At 50.4% G+C, this 23,625-nt stretch overlaps 1 protein-coding gene across 7 annotated transcripts in view; it reads right to left on the minus strand.

Moving 5' to 3' along the window:
• SHANK3 (SH3 and multiple ankyrin repeat domains 3) overlaps window positions 1-23,625 on the minus strand; it is a 350,787-nt gene that overhangs the window by 273,984 nt on the left and 53,178 nt on the right. For all 7 annotated transcript variants that reach the window (XM_074828192.1, XM_074828195.1, XM_074828198.1 and 4 more), the window contains exons 5-8: window positions 19,237-19,345; window positions 2,347-2,498; window positions 1,901-2,068; window positions 729-845 (exon numbers count right to left, since the gene is read on the minus strand). In XM_074828192.1, coding sequence (XP_074684293.1) covers window positions 729-845; window positions 1,901-2,068; window positions 2,347-2,498; window positions 19,237-19,345 — 546 coding nt within the window. The remainder of the gene's footprint in view (window positions 1-728; window positions 846-1,900; window positions 2,069-2,346; window positions 2,499-19,236; window positions 19,346-23,625) is intronic.

The raw sequence follows: 23,625 nt of genomic DNA on the forward strand, positions 1-23,625 counted from the left end.
AGGAACAAAACCTACAAGAGAAATCCTGAGATACTGACCTCCACATCTCGAAGAGAACAGTGGGTGTATACGATCAGAGAGGGCTCCTCCACCACCCTCAATTTCTCCTGAACTGAGGTTAATGACCACACAGAAGATAAAACAGAAACAGTGCCCTACACTCCCTGGACAATCATCTTCACAATTCAGAGATTAGTAGTAAGAATTTAGGACCCTTTGAGAGAAGGACAGGACCCCAGTCCACACACCTTCCCCAGAGCAGGATCAAAGCCCCGGGATGTGCCCAACAAGCCCTGCCTGGGGCACACGCCCACCTCAAATTAAATGTGATCACCTGGGCCAAATTAGCACTCTCCACCCACACAAACTGCTCCCTCCCAGCCAGCAATGGGGGGCTTGCTGGGGAGTAGGAACAGGAACCACAAGAAAAATCACAGAACGTGTTAGGTGGTAAGTTAGCAACAGCATCGTGGAAAGGGGAAGAGGTTGAAGCATGGACTCTTCTCTGGCCACCTGCCTCTTGAGAAATGCAAAATCAGGCTGGTGTTACAAACAAAAACAGCCTCACCCCAGGACAGAGGGTGGATGAATTCAGAAGAACCTCCCTGGGTCTGGGAATGGTAATAGCCATGAGGTGTTCCAGCCCGACGTTGTGCTCTCTCTAGCTCAGGCAGGCTGGTGCCCATCTACACTTTCTTGTTCTCATGCCCCAGATCACACGGATGTACCTGGTTATAGAGAGCACAAATATGCAGAGCGGTGTTTCCTGAGGCGTTCTGTGCAGTCATATCAGCTCCATAGAAGAGAAGATGCTCCAGGTGCTGAACATGGCCATAGCGACATGCCTGCTCAAAAAGCAAAATGGAAAAAAGAAATAGAAAAAAAAATCAGGAGCAGCAGGAAGATGTTAAATCCCATAACATCCTCTGCTGGATTCATCCACGCTAGAATAGTTGAATTGGGCTAGATCTGTAACCTGGAAAGTCCCGTTAATGTGCACACAGACACACTGCTGCTCCTTACAGCAATATACACCCAACTACTGATCGGACAAATTACCTCCAGATCAACTGCAAATTTTGGATCAGCATCATACTGGTACCAGGGCCTCCTGCCGACTGTTTGCTATCTCAGTATAATTATCTGCTGAAAAGAAACCCTGAAGCACAAGCAGGCAAAGAGGAGGACAACAGCCCCACGTCTCTAGCAAACTGGTGGGTGTTTTCCTGTACATTTGGTCCATCCTGGGACCAGCAGCCCTCAAAGATCTGCCAGGGCAAGGTAGGATGGAGGCAGGAAGGAAGACACCAATCGAGATCACAAACACATCTCTCTTGTTTTTCCATTCTCATCCTTGGCCGTGCCAGTACTCATCCACCTTGCAGGGGGCTGACAGCTGGGTGCTTCAGGAGGCCATGAGCCTGAGGACAACCTGCCCCCCTTATGGTCCAAGACACGGGGACTCCAGGCAGAGCGTCCCTTCTCCCAAAGGGTCTCGCTCGGTCTTGAAGCAAAAAGCCAGCTTGAGTCCCCTCACCCCTCGCCCATCTCTTCCCTACGCCAAATCCACTGGTCAATGTGTAAAACGGGGACAGACACAACGGTGGTTTGGAACCAGGATGCCTCAGGTGTGGGACTGAGATCCCAAAGCGCTGTCCTCTGAGCCAGTCACAATGTGGGGAGGATCCCAGACACTCCTGACCAAGGCCAAAAGAGCCTGAGCATGGGCCTGGGACGGGAGCCAGAGCTGGCACGGCAAGTTCAGGCCCTCCAGGCAGCAGCCTGGCCCCTGTGCTGGCCACCCCCGCCCAGTAGAGCTCCGCCAGCAGCACCCAAGGCAAGGGACAACCCCTCCATCAGCGTTCGCCCCGGCCGGAGCCCGTCCCGCCGCCCATCCCACCTGGTGGATCTCCTGCCAGCCGTTCTCGTCCACACAGCCCAGCCGGGCATAGTCGTGCAGCAGCAGCTCACAGCAGTAGGGATCCCCCCCTACTATGGCACTGTGGTACAGGGGGGTCAGCCCCCGGCTGTCCTTGTAGTCCGGGGAGGCACCCAGGTCCAGCAGCGTCTGCAAGAGAAGTGCCTGCCTCGCTCTGCGGCTTCGGACCAAAACCCACAGAGGGTCTGGGGATGCTCCGGCCACGGCGCTGGGCAGTGCCCACCCCATCCTCCCCCCACGGCCGCCATGACCAGGGCCATGTGTTTGTGACGGGCCGTGCTCCCCGACAGCAACGTGAGAGACGCTTTGGCCCGGGGAGGGCACAACCCTGCCAGGCCTGGATGGGGTGGGAGGAGGAGCCGGTGCTGGGGCGCAGGGCGGAGGGTGGGGGGCTCCCCCCGACTCACCAGCAGCGCCGCGTGGTTGCGGCACCGGACGGCCTTGTGGAGAGCCGTCATCCCCTCCCGCGTCCGGAAATCCAGGTGCGCTCCCCCATTGCGCAGTGCCTTGATCATCTCGGCGCTGAGCTCCAGCTGCGCGGCCGCGGTCAGGGGACACTCTGCAAAGCCCCGGGAGAGAGACGGGTGAGAACCGCAGGGCACCCACCCCTCGACAGGCCCCGCCAGCCTCTCGCTCGGCCACATCTCATCTCCCACCCGCCCCCAGCAGCGCGGCAGCTCCCGCTCCCCTCGAGGCTGCTTCACCGAACCCCCCGGGCTCCCAGCCCCGCTCAGACGCCAGCAGCCTTCCCGAACCCGTGCGTGCTCGGCCTGTGCAGGGCAGAGCTGCCCCCCGGCTCCTTCTGGGCGCAGATGAGAGCCCGACAGAGGAGCGCTAACAAACAAAGTTTATAACGAAGTTGCTGGCTCTGGCGCTGCAGGAAAGCACAGGACTGGATGCACCATTCAGACAAAGGGCAGAAGAAGGGGGTGAAAGTCAGTATCCTCGTTCAGTTTCTCCCCACAGCCAGGCATGGAGAGGGGCTGTTGTTTTGGGGGGAAACGCCCAGCTCCAACCCCAGCCCCACCACTAGCAGCCGCAGAGCTGTCCTGAGCTTCTCCACGCGCGGCCGGCCTGCAGCCGGTCCTCGCTGCCTCACAGTGCCAGCAGCACGCCCCAAAAGTGAAACGCTCACCCCGAATGGGAGGAAGGTTCCTGCACCTGTGCGACCCCCCCTCACCCCCGAGAAGCCCGACTTGTCACACAGCGGAGCCTGAACAAACTCGCCGGCTGGTTCAGTCCCAGCTCTGACCAGGATCAGTCCCGACTCCCAGGACTGCCCAGCACGTAGGACTTGCTCAACTTAGGGATATAATTTGAGCAGGTGTCCTGGTCTTGGCCGGGACAGAGTTAATTTTCTTCTTAGTAGCTGGTACAATGCTGTATTTTGGATTTAGTGTGAGAATAATGTTGATAACACTCAGATGTTTCAGTTGTTGCTAAGTAGTGCTTATCCTAAGTCAAGGACTTCTCAGTTTCCCGCACTCTGTCAGCGAGGAGGTGCTCAAGATGCTGGGAGGGAGCATGGCCAGAACTAGCCAGAGGGCTATTCCACACCACAGGATGTCACGCCCAGTACATAAACTGGGGAGAGCCAGCCAGGAGGTGTTGATCGCTGCGGGGGGCCTGGCTGGGCATCACCAGCAATCGCACTGTGCATCACTTGTCTGTCTTGGGTTTTACTTCTCTTTCTTTTTGTTATCTTCCTTTTCATTACTTTTTTTTTTCTAAACCTTTTTTCGATTATTAAACTGTTCTTATCTCGACCCAGGAGTTTTACTTCTTTCTTTTTCCAACCCTTCTCCCCATCCCACCGGAGCGGGGAGGAGTGAGCAAGCGGCTGCGTGGTGCCTAGTTGCCAGGTGGGCTTAAGCCACGACAGCAGGCAACAGAACTACAGAAATCCCTCTCAGCAGTCCTCCCCCACCGAGCGCACCCCCCCGGCCCCCCCCCCCCCCCCCCCCCCCCCCCCCCCGCCTCCCTCTGCTTTTGTCCTGCGGTGGGAGCAGGAGCCCCGAGGCACGGCCCCGAAATGCAGACAGTCCCTCTGTGCCGCAGGGCAAAGCCTCTTTGGACTGAGCGGCTGCCCCCTCCCCCAGGCCCGGGCCCCAGCGTCACGCAGGCGGCCCAACACCACCCTGACGGGGCTGGCAACTAGAAGCACAGCTTGCCCAGCCCACATGGAGGAGGGTGGTGGGCCCCTCCCTGCGTGGGGGCCACAGCTGACACAGGCTGGGGGTTTCTGTCCCACCCTGACGGTGTTCGGGAGATCTGAGCTGCAGAAGGACCGTGCTCACTATCCACAGGCTGATCCGATAGCACCAAGGGCAAAAAATGTCCTCTGATAGGAGTAAAGTCTCCTTAAGAGACAGAATGTTCTTCTGAACATTCTGATTATAATTAAATAAATTTGTTTCTTCAGAGTGCAATATTACAAAAAAAAAAAAAAGGCTTTCTTTCTCAAAGAGATCCCTTGGTCTTTCCATCCAAATCCCCCGTAACCCAAATGGAGCAATGTGGACACCAGCTAAATAAGATCCCATCAGCTAGAAATACAGTTGTGTATTTTTTAGAAAGGTATCTAATTTACACATAAATTAAAATCTCTCGATTTAGTAGAAATAACTGTTTAAATGAGAATTAAAAAATGGTTTGAGATACAAATAAAAAAGAATGCAAATATTCATTTTAGAGCATTGCTGTTAGCAAAATTTTTAAATGAGATGATAGGTAGGGGTCAGGGGAGGTTCTGTGGCTTTGCTGAAACTCTGGGTTTTCTGCTACAAGACACCAATATAGAAAATGAAGATTACTGCAGACTGTTGTCAGGAGGATTAGAGATGAGTTCACCAACAAGAGGAATCACCAGTAAATGAGAATGTTACAGCTGGGTCTCCTAAGGACCTGTCCTCAGCCCAAAACTGCCAATCATTTTTAACAACAATCTGGAAGAAAATAGGAAGTGATTTCTAGGAAATTTCACGCACACACACTGTGCTGTTGTATATGGCCAAGTCAACGGTATGATGAATAAAACAGCTTCGTGTATTCGTTGCCCAGTGTCAGACTTGAGCAGGGGACTGGTGCAGCGCTTCCCAGCGACAGAATGAGGGGGGCATGAAGGGAATTACTGTTGTAACAACGCGTCGTTACATGGGAACGTGACGGCAATCACACGGCTAGCAACGTCACCCCAGGAAAAGCACTGGGAACACTTCCTTAGCTCAGCCAGAGCCGTGAGGACCAGGGTTTGCTGGAGGGTGACCGGCCACGGTCTGCACCCCTTCTCAGGCTGGGCGCAGCCCCCAGCGGAGCCGGGCCAGGGGTGGCTCGGGAGCCCGTGGAAACACTGCGCTGCTGGCGTGGTGCCCCCGGGGAGGCTCTCGGAACACCTCGGGGGGGTCCGCGGAGGCACCGCGGTGGTTTCCACGGGTCGGAAGCACAGTCTGCTCTTCCACTGCAGGGGATGGGGATGGGGATGGGAAGTCCTGACGCACACACCCACCGCGCACCAAGGGGATGAAGGGCAGGCGGCTGAGGGTGAGCTCCTGGGGCAGGAGAGCCCTCCTCCTCCTCGCCACCCCCACCAAAGCCGCCCACTGCACAGCCCCCTGCTCCCGCAGCCCAGCTCTTTCACTGGGCCACCTCCAGACGAAGGCAAAGGGAAGCTGGAGAGGGGGGTCTGGTGAAGTTATGGTCCTTCAAAGACCATATTCTGTGCCAAATACCATTGGTTTAATTTCTGTTGTTATCACTGACTTTCAGTAACCACTTTTTCACTTTAATTTCTATAAAATCTCTTCCTTATTTATGGTTATTTTTAATTTTGAGAACACATACTTGGTCCTTGCAGTGTGATATGAACTCAGACTGCCACAAACTTCAGGTTGCACCTATCAAGTCTCCTCATCAGTCCCTACTTCCATTTCCACATGCAGCTAAATCAGCAGCCTTTTTTCAATATCTCAATTTAAATGAGACAAACTTTTCAGAGAAGCAAAAGATGCAGAAAGCAACCTTCAAATCTTCCTTTAGTCTCAGTTATTAATATGCCAAATTCAATTGAAAAATCTATGGCGTTATCTTGAATCCTGAAGACTGAGAAAGCCCCGAACAGGGCATTTCAAGATGCACTGAATGAACTGCAGCTAGCAATTTGTTCACTAAACCTAATCTAATCACTATCTAATCTAGGATTTTATGATTACGCTCTGTTAATTCTTGGAAACATGCGTATCCAAATATATGCTTAAAGTAATTAACTAATAAGGGCACAAGATCCGTTGCAGCACACAGGAACCAGCAAGACAACGCACTGCACGTTGCAGAGCGTAAGAAACCGGTTAACGGGCACAAGGAGGAGCTGGGGGCTGGACTCTGCCCGGAGCTGGAGCCGGTGCTCCCTCGCACACTCTGACCTGCTCAGGCCGCTCCAGGGCACCTGATCCCTGACAGGGCTGAGATTAACCTCTGCAGCCAAAATCTGCAACAGCAAATCGGGGCCAGTGGACAGAGCTGTATACGGGAGCACCACGGTGTGGAGGAACAGCAGCCCAGGGAAGGAGCGGTGACATGGTCCAGGTCTAAAAAGCTGCAAGTGGGACTGTTCGTTTCATGGGCAGGTCGCAGGGATGCAGAAGCGGGGAGGGGAACAGCTTCTCGCAGGGTTTCCTTGTGCACCCTTGGATCCAGCAGCCTGCCCAGCGAGAGCGGCACGGGGCCGGGGCACCGCGCTGACAGCACGCCGCGCGGGCAGCTGGAGCAGGTCCAGGACCAGGAAAGCTCACAGAAGCTCCTTTCTACTCCACTTCAAGGAGTGTTTTTTCTATGTTTTTTGTCTTGTAACTGTTTTCTCTTTGTCCTGCTAAAAGAAGCTGAAGATGAAAAGCACTGCTGATGTTTTAATTGCAGACAAGGTATTCCGGCAATCCTCAGGCTGGTCACCTTTGTGAGAGGAATTAACCCAAACAGGCTGCGTTGTGGAATAAAACATCTGAGCTTCCAGAACCGGACCCAGATCCCCCATTCCTGCCACCGCAGCCGTCTCGGCTCGGGATGATGTGTTATCCACACACCCCCCAGAAGCCGGCAGCAAAGAGACAATTTGAGAGGACGGTCACCGTGTCACACGGTGTGGATGCTCCTCCACAGCCTCGCAGAAGAAACAAACTGCGGAGGCTCCTCACACTCGGGGGTGTCACGAGAACTGGAATTCACGTGGCAAGGCAAAGGCAGCGAGGGATGGCGAGAAGCCTCAGAGAGTGCTCCAATACGAGCAGGAACAACCTCTACACTACCATACCAGAATTAAAAAAAAAAATCTGTTACTCTAGGACGTGATTTATCATTTAGGACAAGGAAGGATTTCTGTTCAAGTTGGCATGACAACAGGCTTGACATGACAGTTTTCACACAGGCTCCTGGAGAGGAGGGTCACTGTCCACGCGGTGTTCCGATATGGACCCACAGTGCTCGGTAACCAAAGCATCTGCCCTGACAAATACCACCTACAAGTAGAAGCTGGTGGTAGTGTTTTTCAGCTGTAGGTGAAAACATTACAAGATGACATTTCATCTCCAATTTCATTTGAATGCAAACGTATCATTTTTCATTAATCTCCAGTTGCACACTCCATTCAAAGATCTGCTACCAGTTTGCTTAAAAAAAAAAGGTTTAAAGCAACTGGATTAATAGATTTTAAACTGAGAAGGATGATAACTTTACAAACCACAAGCCACTGGAGTTTCATCAAGTGTTTCCAACATCTAACCACAACTGCTGGCTGAACCAGCACTTTCAGCTACTAAAACTGAAAGCAACAAGAAATATATCATCTATGAATGTGAGTTATTCGGGTTGTTAATCAGGTAGTCACGCGTGCGTACCCTGAACGCCCCAGCCAGCAGACACCCTGGATACAGCACAGCCAAAGCAGCAGAGCAGCGAGCTCCCCACGCCTGGGGCAGAGGGCTTCTTTCCTATCAGGAAGCAGGAGGTTGAGAAAGCGCTGTCATGCACAGCAAGTATTTCTCCCCAATTACTTATTCCTGCTGCTATTTGTCCTCACATCGTCCTGGGGCCACAGTCCATACTGCTGCACCCAGTCAAGCATAGTTCTTTGTAAACGCCGTGATTTCCTCTCCCAGGTGCCAGCCTATGTTAAATATTGAGGATCGTCTTTCTCTTTTCTACATGCTAAACTATCACTTGGGCTTGGGTCTAATTTTAGAATAAGGGTAACTTCTCAAGTCTTTTTTATTTTACACCCTTAAAATGTACCTACAGGAAGCAACTGTGAGATTTTTCTTTTAATCTCTTTCAAAGAGAGTTAAACTTTCCTAGAATATCTTCCCGGCAATCCTGCAGCACTGAAGCGTGAACGACGTGGCTCTTCTCTGCCCTCTCGCCCCAGTCTGGGGAAGGGGAACACATGCTGTGCTTCAGCTGCCTCCGTGCAGCTTAAAACCCCTCCCAAAAGCAGCTTAAATGAAGATCCCAGGCTCCACGCCGAAGAGGCTGGGACGCCACCGTATCTTCCCGTTGGCTCTGCTGTGAGGATGGCACCACAAAGCACGGAACATTTTATGGTGCACCCAGTGTTATTCCAAGTCCGTTAACTGGATTTAACTCTGCAGAAGACCCTTTCTCCGAGCAGGGGTGTCCAGCCTGCCCTGGGGAGCTCCCCATGCACACGGGGACCGCTCTCTTCAGGAGAATCCAGCACCACACCTGCACAGCTGAGGCGCGAGGCACCCTGGGGTGACTGGGCTGCAAACCCAACCCCCCCCATCTCCAGCAAACCTAGCACTGACCTCAGAAATACAAACAGGCCATGCTAACGGCAGAAGAAGGGAAACGTTTCCCTCCTAACGGGGACAGCTTGAATGACAAGTCCTGGAGCGTGGCTGCTGTGTGTCCTGGGGAGAGAAGGAACAGCACGTGCTGGAAAGAGAAACCGAGAGTAAGTGCAGGTATTCTGGTGGCCCAGATGAACTGGGCTAATGTCCATCATCCTCCTCATCTACAACACAGATATATTCCTTCTGGACAGCTAGAATTTAAACCTCAGGCATGGTTATATGACTTCTCTCCTTTAAAAGAAATAGTTCATGAGAAAGGCGAGACCTCTGCTTTCTGGAAAACCTAGCAGGCTGCAGATAAGACTATTAATTTCCCTGTGTTGAATAGGATCATGGAAACAGAACCCACACTTCATTTCTGCAGGGATATTTTTTTCCCCAGGTCAAGAGAGGTAGAAGAAAAGGTTACAGAAACTGAGAAGAGGATGAATCATTTTTCTTAGGGATCTACACTGCAAAGTCTTTGTGACAGTAACACTGCATTCGCTGCCTCACAAATCAGCAGAGCAGTTACAGACTGCCTTCGGATGGGGATGAAGGGAACACTTGTGTTGCACAGGAGTGGATGAAGAAGAAAGCTTTAGCTATTGCAGGGATTAATTTATAAAACCTCAAGGGTTTGGGTTCCCCCCCTCCACTTTTGTATGAGGAAGAATAAACGGTGTTTATAATTATCCAAGCTGCTGAAGACCTGGCCACACAGAAAGGAGCATTTGGTGTCAGGGCCTATTTGCAATATCCCTGGTAGACTCATCCCTAGAGACACAGCGGATGAAAGAGCATTGCTAATAGCAGTGCTGCTCTGCCTAAAAGGAGAGTAGATTACTACAGTGATTTTGTAAAGGATGGCCGAGCAGTTAAGAATAGCACTTATGCACTGCAGCTTTTTCTATCTTTGCTAAATACCAAGCACTGGAAATAACATCATTTACTTATTCCTTCTCTTGAGATCTTAGTTGAACATCTGCCCACGGTCCCATCAATTTACTGATAAACCTGAAAGCTCTGGGTTAAAAACTCAGTACAGAAGTATTCCCAACCAAGGGAAGAATAAGGTTTGCAAAGGATCCAGGAGAGAAGAGGCTCCACTTGGCAGCAAAGTGGCCTTTTCTCTCTCCCCGCACAGCACCACTGCAGCTCCTCACAGGAGACACAGAGCAGCAGGCAACAAAACTCTATGACCTTCAGGAAAGAGAGTGTTTCCTCCCTGTGTCTGTATCCTCTTTAGTGTCAGGTTTTAGCAGATTCCCACATCTGAGAGTCCTGGCTGATGGGCCAGCTGGGCATCTCCTGGCGAAGGTGGAGCGGAGCACGGTTTCAGAAGGACTTGGGACGAGGATGCTCAAAAAGTCCCCGTGAAGCTGAAGAAGGCCAAAGCCAAAAACCAAAACCACAAGATCTAAAAGATTTTGGGTTCCTGGAGATGGTGCAATGACAGAAGGCTTCTGAATAGAGAACATTTATGGCAGTTTGTGGCATTGTTGACTGCAGAAAGTGGAGTGCCAGAGGAGGGTTTACACCTGGTAACTGTCTCCATGTTGGCTGTGATGCTCAAATATCGCAATGGGCTGAAGGGATGGGGCAAAGGTGCTGTTAGTTCAGTGTTTAACACTGGCCACATCATCATCTGACCTGGCATTCAGAGGCAGAAAACCTCCCTGCCCCACAGGCTCCGGGGCAAACAGCCTCCTTGCTCTTTGCCAAGCCCTCCCGGCCCTGCCGGACATGGTGTGAGCTCTTCTGCCTCCGCCTGCCAGGCAGCACCGTCTGCACCTTCGCCCCTAAATGTCCCCTGGCACGCTTCTGCTGAATTCTGTGGGAAAAAGGTGTTTTCCACCATTGCCGGCTGGCCAGGGGGCAGGGATGTCAGGCAGTGATTCTTAACCCCGTCGCACGGCACTTGTCCAGCCTCTTGCTGGCTCTCGGGGCTGTCCCCTGCACGCGGGGACTGCTCAGCAGCCTGGTCTGCAACAGCTCCCCACTTCCCAGAGGAGGAAAAAACCACCTTCACACTATTATTCCTCATCTTGGAGACCAGGTCACAACACCACTGGGCACCATGCCGTGGGGCTTTGCCACACAAAGCTTGGCCACATCTGCTGATCTCCCTGGCCAGCTGGAGGGACCGTGGGGTCCCAGTGGGAAATTCCCAGGCACACGCAGATTCACAGATGGTTTGGATGCAATAACTGTACCGACGGTTTCTGAGCTTCAGCAGGAAGACTTCCATGCAGCCTGCAAGCCAGCTTTAAGAGCAAATGAAAAAGGCAGCTCCTACAAACCCCTCAGGTTCTGTCCAGAACTGCAGGCACAGAAGCCAGTTCTTGAACCAGCTCAGCCTTGGCAGAATCGAAGCCCAAACCACCAAGGGTCTTCCCCGTTCTGGAAGAGGATATCAAGTATTAAATCAACACTCTCCTTTCTCTCTACACCCTTTCTCTGCTTCCACAGGGACTGGCAAGGAGATGGTATCCCGCAACAAGATTTCACTGGCTTCATCCTCGGCAACTCCCTCCCCGCCCGGGGTTTCCTGTGTCTGGCAAGTCCCAGGTCCTTCCCAGCCTGGGCCTCCTCTGATTAACCACAGGGGCTGCACATACTCACTTTAGCAGACCTCCTGCATTGCCCACTGAGACTTCGTTAAGCCCCCTGAATATAAAACTACACGACAAAATATTCTTCCATCCATCACCCTTGGCTTAGCTAACATAAGAACAGGGCAGGAAGGACACCGAACAATTACATTTTTACTTTACCGATCACCAAAATAAAACACTATCCTGCACATATGTACATTTATTTTCTCCCAGGACAAGACGCTACAAAAAAGGATCACAACTGACACGCATCAATCATACTGCTTAACATACACCCATAAAGGGCAGTATGAGAACTTGCAGCAGCAAGCAACAAAATCTGAGAAAAATAATTCAGTCTCTCTCTGCCCAATAGCCTAAAGTTCAGATTAAAATGCACCGGGCTCTTAACAACAACAAAAAAGCACTGATAGGAAACAGGGAGAGGCCTCTGGTTAAAGGAGTCAGAGAGCACAAAGATGCAGCACCTGCACACCACGTATTGCTGTTGGGTTTTCTACACTGAGCGTACCACTGTTGGCTTCTTGTAGTGATCAGCATTACAAAAGAGGCACCACTGATAATACGAAGACCTTTATCAGGAGGTAGAGACACAAGTGTCCTTTCTAATCTTGCTTTTCCTCATGGGTTTACAGACAGAACTGTAACCTAAGGCTCCATCCATATGTGCTGCCATGGTACAGATGTTTACTTTTAAGAAAGGAAAATAAAAAAGCTAAACCGAAGAAGAATAGCTCAAAGAAATTTATTTTGATAAAACAGCTATTTGTTAAGCCTATTCCAAACCAACTTTGAGATATTCATATTAAAATAACTGTCTACAGAGCTTTGTGCAGCCTTTAAAATTCATACCATAAATTACCTCAGTGCAATGCTACATGGGAACACTCTGGAGGCTTGTTAAAATATCCTCTTCCAACTGCAATTGTGCTGGTTGAAGAGGTTGCCTCCCCCAACCTTCCTCCACTGCTTGTCACTACCCGACACTTGGAGGGCCTCCACCCCAGCGTGCTGGCTCAGCTCTTCGCAGGGGTCTTGCCTAACATGTTTTAGTAAAAATGAGCCACTTTTTTTCCCTGAATTTGAGTTAATTGCATAATTAGGTACTTGAGATAACTGATTTATCTTCTCACAGAGGAACAGAAGGGAGGCAGGTTGGAACCAGAAGTCCATGATAAACTCCAGAAACTTTTCTTCGATGGGAGTCACTGCCCGAGCTCCAACACATGGAGAAGGTGGTGACAGCACACACAACGCCTCCAAGGGCAGCTCTCGGCTGCGTACCCAAAGCAGACCTGCAGGTGAGGAAACACTCAGCAGAGCTGGAGATGACCACATTCAAGCAGGGCCCCTGTCTGTGGGGAGTCTATCTGGAAGAGCCTCGTTTAAGGAGTCTGAGGTCCCACCGCTGTCAGCAAGGGCACTTGCACGATCACAGAATCACAGAATCATCTCGGTTGGAAGGGACCTTGAAGATCATCCAGTCCAACCATTAACCTAGCACTGCCAGATCCCAACTACACCATATCCCTAAGTGCTATGTCAACCCACCTCTTCAACCCCTCCAGGGATGGGGACTCCACCACCTCCCTGGGCAGCCCATTCCAATGCCTGACTACCTGTTCTGTAAAGAAATACTTCCTAGTATCTAGTCTAAACCTTCCCTGGCGCAACTTGAGGCCATTACCTCTTGTCCTATCACTTATTACTTGATTAAAGAGGCTCATCCCCAGCTTTCTGCAACCTCACTTCAGAGAGTTGTAGAGGGCGATGAGGTCTCCCCTCAGCCTCCTCTTCTCCAGACTAAACAACCCCAGTTCCAAGCACTGCAAAGTGCCAAGGAACGACGACAGTGACACGCACCCCGGTGCAGCCCTGTGAGGAGACCGCAGAGAGCAGAGCTGCTTGCCTTTCACTGTGTCACTGTCACACCGGTGCACACTGGCAGCACCAAACTGTACCAAGACGACTGACCGCTGGAGCTGTCACAAGACCCCACGGTCCCTAACGCTGCGCTCTGCCACGCAGGGCCCCTGCCTCCTCTTCGTCTTTCATCCCACAGTTCAGGAAATCCTTGTTTAGTGAACAGGCCCATTGAAAACAGGACTGCCAAAGAGGAGTTTCATAGAGAATGTGGTTTCTTCCTTTTCGGGTGTGGATCTATTCCAGCTGCACGAGTGGAAGAGCTGTGCCAAGCTGGAGGCACTACACCCTCCTTTCTACAGCGGGGAAGAACCAGTCCCGCAGATGAAGTGTGATCTGGTGACAAAGGGGTGATAGGGATCAGAAGCCCACATCGCACCATGGTGCAACATCTGAAATATGAACACTTAGGGGAGACCAGCTGGAGCCAGGAGCCAGCCCTCGAGGCAGCCCAGGGAGAACGATCTGCAGGGAGGGAACAGGGGATCCCTCAGATCAGCAGAGCGCCAAGACGGACAACACAACAGGAGCAGCATGATCAACACGATCACCGCCTCAGCAAGGAACCTGCTGGGAGAGCAAGCAGTTACTACAGAAACACCCACCAAAGCAAAGCAAGCTGGTACATCACAGAGCAGTGCAGGAGGGAGTCTGAGAGGGTTTGCTTTCCCAGTCTAACTCTGGGTTCATTGCTATTATGGCCAGAAGTGAAATAGTTAATCAAAAAAAAAAAGACAAATGTATTTTATTTTCTATGATTACTGTTTGCTTTCAGTAGAGCCATCAGCTCATATTTTATACAAAGATTCATGAGAGGCTCAGGGCCTGAGGATCATCACCAAGAAAGGCTGCTCTAAGAAAAACAGCAGACTGTCTCCCCCAAGCCCAACCCCAAGGGCTGGGGTCCAGCCTGCACGCACAAGCGTGGGCACAACGCTCCCACCCCCGTTCCCGGCAGACAGCTCGGCCAGGGCCCCACCCGGCCCCGCAGGCGCCGATCCCACCCAGCTCCCGGCCACTGTCCTGCCGGCCCCGCGCCAGGCGCCAGGCCCACGCTGACGGCTCGCACTCCCTGTCCAGAGGTGCCCAGTCCAGGCGGCCTGTGCCAGCTCAGGGCTGGCCGCTGAAACGTGGCTGGGTGCCCTCCACCGCGGGCTGGAAAACCGGCCACGGGCACAGGAACCACACAGCAGCGCTGGCATTGACGTGTCTGGGCGTGGAAGCTGAGGAGAGCCCACAGCTCTCCTTTAGAGCTGGATGAGCCGGGAAATTAAAGGGCAGAAATTTGCTAGTGATGGGGCACGAGGATACAGAAGGAAAGCTGATGGACAGAACAATCCACGGGCTCATCCCAGAGATCCCTCCAGTCCTAGAAGCAAGAGGAGGCATCAGACAAAAACCACTGGAAGTGACTCACCAGCCACACGATGGGAGCAAAATCGAGAACGTTGGGTTTGGGGAACACCGGCCCATTCAGGAGGATTCTCAGGGAACCGCACTTCAGCGAGAGGGGAGATAAGGATCTTGGCTGAGAAACAGGTAGAGTAGTTGGGAAGATGTTAAGCCAAGAACACAAGCGGAATGATTCCAAAGAGGGAAACGCAGCACAAATGCACCATGTCAGAAGTAATTAAACCCATTTGACAAAGACTGTGAGAAGGATTTGTTTTTTCTTCCTCTTTGCTCATTTCAAAACGCTATGAGGCTGGATAACAAGAAAAAGGATGTGGACTGCTTTCACTAGTAATAAGAATTGTGACATAATTGTCATTACTGAAAGCTACAGACAATGACACCATTTTAGAATATTAAGGATATTCTCCACTTGTTACGAGAATGAGAAAGTACTGAGTGGGCAAAGAGGACCAGAGAAAAAGTTCACATTAAAATCACATCATCTATTGTGTGGCCACTGATTACTCAGAACAGGACTCTGAATGCATGTGGATTAGTGTCTGAAGCAGTAAGTCAAAACGTCCTTCACAAGACTTTGTTGCAGACCACTAACTGCAAAAAAAAGCATTAACTTCTAAGTGTTTATCTCCAAGTTGTATAAATCAACATTTGCACTATCAGGGCAACTTCAACTTGAACAAAAATGCTGGGTGCTCCATCCAACAAGCAATAAAATATAATTTCATTTTCTAAAAAGGAGAAACCCAATCACTTTTCTATACTGCTTCACTCCAGCATAAGGGAATGCTACTTTGGATCTCAATGTAATGAATAAAAATCTGCTAAATACTTGACTGCTATCTAGTCAACTAGGGATGGCGTGGGAAGAAGAAAGTCACAACTAACCAGGTGAATATTTGATGCCTCCTAAGGGAATCACTGAGGGAAATTAGATTAGGTAGTCGATCACAGGAAATGGGGGGGGTTTAAAATTAAAAAGTAAAAGGTGACTGGGAAGTCCTGAAGAACAATTTCTGTGTGACCCAGAACTACAACTCCATAAATCAACGAGGAGAGCCGCTGCCACGTGCCCCTCCAGGTCAGCAGTGAAGTGACGGGGGCAGTTACAAACAGAGACAACTCTGACAGCGGGCCCTGATGACAGAGATAGCGGTCAATATGAACTGAAGATTAGAGAATGAAGAGCAATAACAAGAACAAATGACACAGGAGTAAAGAGATCCACATTTGGCCTGGCAAGGGACTATCAGAGAGGGGTTTTGCTGCTGTTGTTTAGATTTCATAATACTGCAGCAACTTCCCAGCCCCTGTGCAAGCCAGTCCGTCTCTAGGCAGATGGTCTAAAACTGCTAATAAACACAGCCAGCAAAATGACCAATCATTTATTTTTCACCTTGCTGAAAAAATACATTATTTTCCTTTCCATTACCAAATAAGGACTTTGGGCACAAGCTACCTGAGATTGAATAAATTATTTATCTCTAGTGAATGTTGTATATCATCCTCCTTATCCTCTCCCTGAAGATCTTCCTGGTCCAAAAAAAAGTTACATTTTGATACATTTTGAAATATTGGGATATTCAAAAAGACCCTAAGAAAAGCAGTGTCAGGCCAATGTTCAAAAAGGGGCAATTAAAATGATCCATGAAACTACAAGTCAGAAGAATAACCCTGATCCTGGGAAAATGCTGGGAAAATTGATTTGGAATTTAATTGACATAGCTTTAAAGAATACCTGTATTATTAATATCACCCAATCAAGCTTTACAGTAAATAGGTCTTCCTACTCAAACGTAATTCCCTTCCTTGGTAAATCACAAGTCTGACTGATGCAGATAGCTGTACTGATGTAAGGCTCCTGCGTGGCTGAGTCCTACAGGACATTAAAAATGAGCCATATCAAATGTCAGTCGGGCATATTCCAAAGGAACAAAAATCCAGGTGAAGAGCAGCAGCCAGAGCAGTCCCTGGTGAACGCGGCCGCCCACACAGCGCTGAAGAGGCTCTTCAGGGTGTTGGACTTGACTCTACTCTAGATCCGCCTCAATTATCCTGAAGTAAACGCAAATCTCGGATCAGACTTGTAGATGCCACAAGGCTTGGCAGAGCACTAGGAGCAACCAGGGCTGGGAGGTCCCAGAGCCAGGAACAAGAGACACAGACACCCTGCAAGAGGCCTTTGGGAGGGCCCCATCGGGGGGGGGGGGGGACGGGACGGGACGTGCTGCCCCGGCGGCTGCACCCCCTGGCCACGGCCCTGTGAAATGCTCCTGCCTGGGGGCCAGCGAGCAGCGACCCCCGGCAAGGGCTGCGCCTGCCGTGACGAGTGGCACAGGCAGCAGGCTGCCCAGTACCCGCCTTCTGAAAAACCTCTTGAACATGGAGCACTGACATACAGCCACAAAAATGACAGGAAAACTGGAGAAAATACCTTCAGATGAAAGACCGGAGGAGTTTGGCCTCTCTTTAATTAAGGAAAGGAAGATTGAATGTTGACTTGATTACCATGTATAAATACCTTCGTGTGAAGACATACCAGGTACTAAAGTGCTCTTTAATCTAGGACATAAAGTATAACGACAGCTGGAAGCTGAAGCACACAAATTTAAATGAGATAGGAATTTTAAACAGTGAGGGTGATTAACCAAATAACGAAGGAAAGGCACAGATCTTCTGTCCCCTGAATCAAGATTGATGACTTTCTGGAAAACATGTTAAAGCTTTGCTTAGGGAACACACACACACAGGGAGGGTGAAGAGCATCCTGCAGGACACAGGAGGTCAGGGCGGATGGTACAATAGCTCCATCTGGTCTTAAATTCCAGGAGCCCATGAATACTGAACAGCAGTTTTATGTCATTCTTACATATTCACAAAACAGATTGTAAAGCAAGCAGTAATGAAGTGATTTTGCACAAGAATTAAAACCCCAGAAGTGAGGCGTCCAAGACTCCCTCTGCTCCAACAGCCTATCTGCACATCTCACAGCATCCACTCTGGTTTTGCCCTCGGTTCTGAACCAGATCCAAACGACTCTTCGGGTCAGGTGTTTTTCCTTCCTCCCCCTCTGTATTTAACACATCTTTTCAGTATGCAAGAGCCTGCTCCCCTAAGCCTCTACCCTTCAGTGAAATAACATCTGGGTTCGAACCATATCAGATCCAAAACTCTCACAGCATCTCTTCAAGCAGCACACTGCATTCTGCAATGCAATACACCCTGGAAAGCTGAATCAGCTGTAGAAGAGTGGAGGACTTTCTTTATAAGGAAAGATCCCTCAAAGTGCTTGTATGGTCTTGGGCAAAAATGAAAAAAAACACATGGAGCTGCGCTGTTTGGACATGCTCCGGGGCAGACAGTGATCGTGCTTGCATGCTATCAGCTATTTTTCATGAGCAGTTGTTCATCAGGATGCTCTGGCAGGTTCAGAGTGGCTACACCAGCAAATTAAACATTCCTGGGCGCTGTTCAAATGGTTCTTGCCAGAGTTTGGCTGCACCAGCTGTCACCTTCCCAGTTCAGGAGCTGGCAGAGGCCGTTCCCAAAGGGCAGCTCGGATGCAGCCACGTTATCTGAGAGGATAAGAGAGGTTAATAGTGTGAATGACACCATGCTCTGACACCTGAGCTCGGGCCTGAAAAATGGTCTGGACACACTGAATTTCTGAGCACAGAGGTAGCCAGCATTTCAGAAACAACCTGAAAAACCACCCAACTGAACCAGAAACACAGAAAATTAATCATCAGATTGGAGTCTGCTCATGGGTTGGAAATGTGCCCATGATTCACACACAGAAGTCCAACTCTATAATAAATATTAATAAGATGCATTACTTTAAACCAGGAACAACAAAAGCCGTAACTCCTCTCTCAGAACAAGACTATGAGCAGAGGAAATGGGGAGAGGTCCTCCCTCACAGCCCCATCTGCCAGGAGCCTGCGGACAACCCAGCAGCCAGTGCTCCAGCGACCAGACTTCTCTGGGGTGAATTTTGCTCACATAGATAAGAAAAAAAAAGAAAGAAAAAAACAAAATCAAGGAAACCAGAGGCCAAGATTTTATTTTCTTGACCTCCAAAATACTTCTTAGATCTTCTGACCGGTTCATGAAGAGATCCTCGGGCAGCAGTTCGCATTCACCCAACTTGCCGGTCCCAGAGACAGCCTCATCCTCCCCAGAATCCCACTGCAAGATGCACGGCCCCACAGCTCTTTCATTTTATGCTGTATTCCCAGACTCCGTATCTTTCAGACACACACACCATCTGCCCCCAAGAGCCTTCTGTAATTTCATGCTCCCAAGACCCAAGCATCATAAAAAGACACACTACTGAGAAATTCAGCCTACATCCCTCTGTTCCAAACCTTACATTTCAGATGATGTATCATTTGCTCCACCCCTCAAAAACAACCACCACCCCAAATTCCCACTGTGACCCCGGGACACCTTCTTCCCCAGCGCTGCTTTGTCACCCTCCCCTCTCTGGAGAAGCCAGTCTCACCTCCAGTATCCGGATCATGGAAGTTGGGGTCCAGTCCCTTCTCCAGCAGTCTGCAGACCTTCTCCGCATTTAGCATCTGCACGTACTCCATGAACTTCTTCAGATTTGCCTGCAGCCGTGACACCCCAGGAAAACACACAACACACAGTGTTAACACCCCAGGCTGAAGACAGAAGCCACCAGAGGAATATCGCCATTCAGGAGACCCAGGGCAGCCCTCGAGAACCATGGGGCAGCACCCACCAGCAGCCAGGGCACATGCGGGTAGGCCGCAAATCGGGATGGAACATGGTCCTCCTGTCACTCTCCTCAAGACCAGGATTGCCAGATCACCCCATGGCAACGGTTCAGGGCTGCCAGTCACCGCCCACCGCCCTGCCGCGAGTCTGCTGTGAAACTGTGCTTTATTCTTGGTGTAACTTTCTGTCTCTGGCCAAAGACTAAATCTTGTTCTCCTGAGGGCACTGAGTGCCCAAAAGACTCTCCTTTAAGTCTGCCTGGTTGTTTGTGGGTTGCTGGGTTTTTTCCCTTCTTTCCCTTTTGGATAGCTATACTTGATGAATACATTATTTCATTAAATTTCTAGACTCTAGAAATTGCAACTCTGCCAGGCAGGCAGGCAACACTTGGATGGACTACAGTGTGAAAACACCCATCTCACACACATTTCCAGTCCAGATTTTCAGACCTTTGATTGCAGGTTGGCTGGGTTTTTTTGAGTTTATTTTAATCAAACCTTGCAGTAGCCAGCTTTAGGAAAGGCACTCTAGAAGTGTCTGACGCAGCAGAAATACTGTGCAATTAGCTGAGGGAAGTCTCTGGGAAAAGCTCTAACCAACCAGTCGCACCGCAGCCAACGGTCAGGGAAGTGCTCTTGCTCCTGTGAACCACCACACAGCTGGCTGAACATGTCTGAGCAGAGCAAACCCAGTGAAAAAACTCAGGTTTCAACATTTTCCCCTAATTTGACATAGAAAAATTATATCTTTTATGAAGCAAAATGAATTCCAAAGTGCTTCACTTCAAATTTCATTTTGAAGATTTCCAGTCGAAAATAGAAAAAAAATTCTGAAAATACTAAACAGGATGCAGAAATATGTCCAATTCTATTCGAAGGCCTCCTAAACAAAATTTCACTGCATATTATTTTGCATAATATTTATTTTGTCAACATTTCATTTTCTAGGGGGAAAACTTAATATTTTCAGAACCGCTTCTACAGAGGAGCCTGCAAACCCCAAAACATGGGCCCCACAAGTTCATCTGTGCTACTCCTCTGACATGCTGAGGAGACTGTGGTAAGAAGTCAGACAGAAAATATCACCAAGATGAAACTTTCCAAGGATGAGACAAATTAATGCTGGTCTGTGAACCTGATTTAAACCAAATTCAGTCTCTGTGTGCTAAGTCTGCAAAACCAAGCCTAAAACATATCGCACATTTCTTCTGAAGTCAGCACCATGGAGCCATGCCATAAACAAGTCAGGTCACGTATTTAAAATTATATAGCTGTTTTAGTGCACTACCCCCTGCAACGTTACTCCATCTCAGCAGAGCTAATTAGCTCAGGCACAACCCTACGGTAACGCAGCTCCACTGCGCCCGTGCCGGTACTTGACCTGCTCGCTCTGGCTGTCTGCAGCGACACGCAGATGCGTGCGGAGATGCCAGTGTCACAGGAACGCACGAGAAAACGCACAAAGCCATAATCACGTAACTCAGTTACAAGGTTTCCCCCCTGTATTACCCCAGGGACAACAGTGCAGTAAGGCAAGAACCCAGAAGAGCAGGGATTCACCGGGACAGCTGATGCCCCAGCTGATGCCCTGGTGCGGAGCTTGGCCCCGCTCCCTGTCCCGACCACCCTGCCTGTCCCTGGGTGCTCCCTCACATCCCCCAAGAGCGCAGCAGCCCAGGGGACAGACCCAATGCAGCCGCGGGACAGAGCGCACGAGCAAGGAGAAACCCCTCAGAGAGTAAAAAAGGGTTGGGTCCCCCACACCAGGAGGTGCTGGGAATGTCTACGCACAGTATAAGCAATTCCCACAGCAGCAACACTCTTATCACGAGTGTGGCGAAAGGGCAACTGGCATCAACCACAGCAGGGCACCAGCATTGCCTTTTCGGGTAGCAAGACACTGCCCTGACCCTCACTGCTTGGTGCTATTTCTCCCCCAGATCCCCTCTCGCCTCAGAAGTAACTGAAAGCAAAATCCACCTCCTGCTCCAGTATCCCTTCAGCTACTGCAGAAGTACAGAAACACTGAAGGAAATCACAGCTGCCTGCCAGCAATAGCACAGACGGGACTTGACAACTCCAGCAACCGCCTCCAGGATGCCATCCCAAAATGCCTCTTCCCAACCATCACCCAATTGCGCAGATTTAACCCTGTTCCTTCCACTCCCGTTTGTCCCTGCGCTCCTTCTCCCAGCAGCAGCCGATACAGCCTAACCCAAGAGACGATGCTCCATGCGTGGCCCCACTAAACCGACAGCACAGCCAGTCCCACCGAGAACCTCGCCAGCGGCGGCGGGACGCGGGGAGGCACGGCCGAGGAGGAGACGCCCCCCACGGCCCATCCCCCTGACGCCAGCGGCCTGCCGGGGCCCTCCAGGGACGGGGCAGCACTCGCACGCGCTCCCCACAGGGCAAAACCCGCGCCTCAGTGCGTGCCACGGCGGCTCGTGGCACTTCCACTTCTCTGCTGATACCAGACACACCCCAGGCACTAACCTGAAGTTCTACTCCTGAGGTTCTGCCAGAGACTTCCATTTACAACCCCAGAAATGTATCGTGCCCAGATCAGCAGCACCCAGCGGCAGGTGGAGGCCTGAAAAAACTGGAGGTCAAAAAGGGTTCAGAGGCCAAAAAGTTGTTGCAGTCCAGAGGGGAAGTAGAGGCCACAGAAAATGGAGGCTGGAAAGGGCTGGGAGGCCGGAGGAGAAGTACAGGCCGGAAAACAGTGGAGGCCGAAAAGGGGTTGCAGGCCAGAGGACAAGTAGAGGCCAAAAAAAATGGGAGGGCAGAGATGGATGGGAGGCCAAAAAGGGGCAGGAGGCTGAAAAGGGGTGGGAAGCCAGAGGGGAAGTAGAGGCCAGAAAAAAGCAGAGGCTGACAAGGGGTAGGAGGCCAAGAAGCAGTGGGAGGCTGAAAAGAGGTGGGAGACCCCAGCAGCACTGGGCTTGTTTCTATTTCTAGCTTTCTAGGTGCTCAGGAATTGAAAACTTTTTTTTGACGGTAGGAAGTTGATACACTCTGTCACTCTTTTAATGGTACTTTTTATATTTAGAAAGGAAACCGAATAGAAAGTGCGTGAGCAGAAGGAGGATGCAGAGAGAGGCACCCTCGATTCCGGGATCTGCACTCTCCCGCCGTGGATGCCTGTTCATCACATCCGTCCTGTGCACCACGAGGCAGCAACAGCTCTACACAGACTTTCCCTTTGGGGGGAATCAATTACTACCCTGCATTTCCAGATGAACAACAAAGAACGTTCATCTATCCAAGGTCTCACACCAAATCCACAGCGATGCTTCAAAAATAATTTGAAGGGAATTTACATAGAAAAATACTCTCTTCCCATCAGTTTGTAGCTGCCTATCTGCTCTGCAGCGCGTTCCAGATGTGCAGCTCAGAGTCCACGTTAAGAGGCTGCTGCAATTCACAAACTTAACACTATGGGGAGAGGGTAGGACAGCAGCACAGTGATTTCCGATCCCTCCTGGCCCACTTCCTCCACTTTGGTCCTAGACCTCAGGGAACAATGAAAATGCCAAAGAAAACTGAGAATATAGATAATGAAAAAGACCATTCACCAGAGGCGTAATGTTACGGCGTTACAAGAATCCCACGCCCAGGATTTAGGTGACAGCCTTGCTTTGAATTAAGGCATAACAAGGAAAGAGACTAAAAAAAAAGGAAAAATAAAAAGAAGATCGCAACCTAGATGGTGTCTCTGATCAGGCTTACAGCCCAGCCTTACTAAGAGCTGTGTTTGTGCAGCGGAGGCAGTGAGTTGTGGCAGGAGACACGGTCCAGCAGCCAGGAGCGGCGTCACCGCACACGTTTCTCTGCCGAAAGACGACGGGTTTGGAACCGCACGTTGGGGCAACACGGTGGCAACCAGAGCGACTGCAGCAACTCCACTGTGGGCACCAGGAGTAGCAGCGTGTACCAGCAGAGCAGCCCAACGCCTCCCGTCACCAGACAGTTTTCAGTTTCTTATTCTTTACCAACTGAGAGGTATATAATTAGCTCAGTTAAGCTGTTTTCCAGAATAATGTTAGAGAAAAACACGTTGTTTCATTCAAGTTCAGTATTTCTATGACCACAGAGAGTGAGTGACCACCATTTCTAAGCACAAATCCTGGGGAGGCAGTCTGCTGCTT

Source organism: Strix aluco, chromosome 5, assembly GCF_031877795.1.
Source record: "Strix aluco isolate bStrAlu1 chromosome 5, bStrAlu1.hap1, whole genome shotgun sequence".
NCBI lineage: Eukaryota > Metazoa > Chordata > Aves > Strigiformes > Strigidae > Strix > Strix aluco.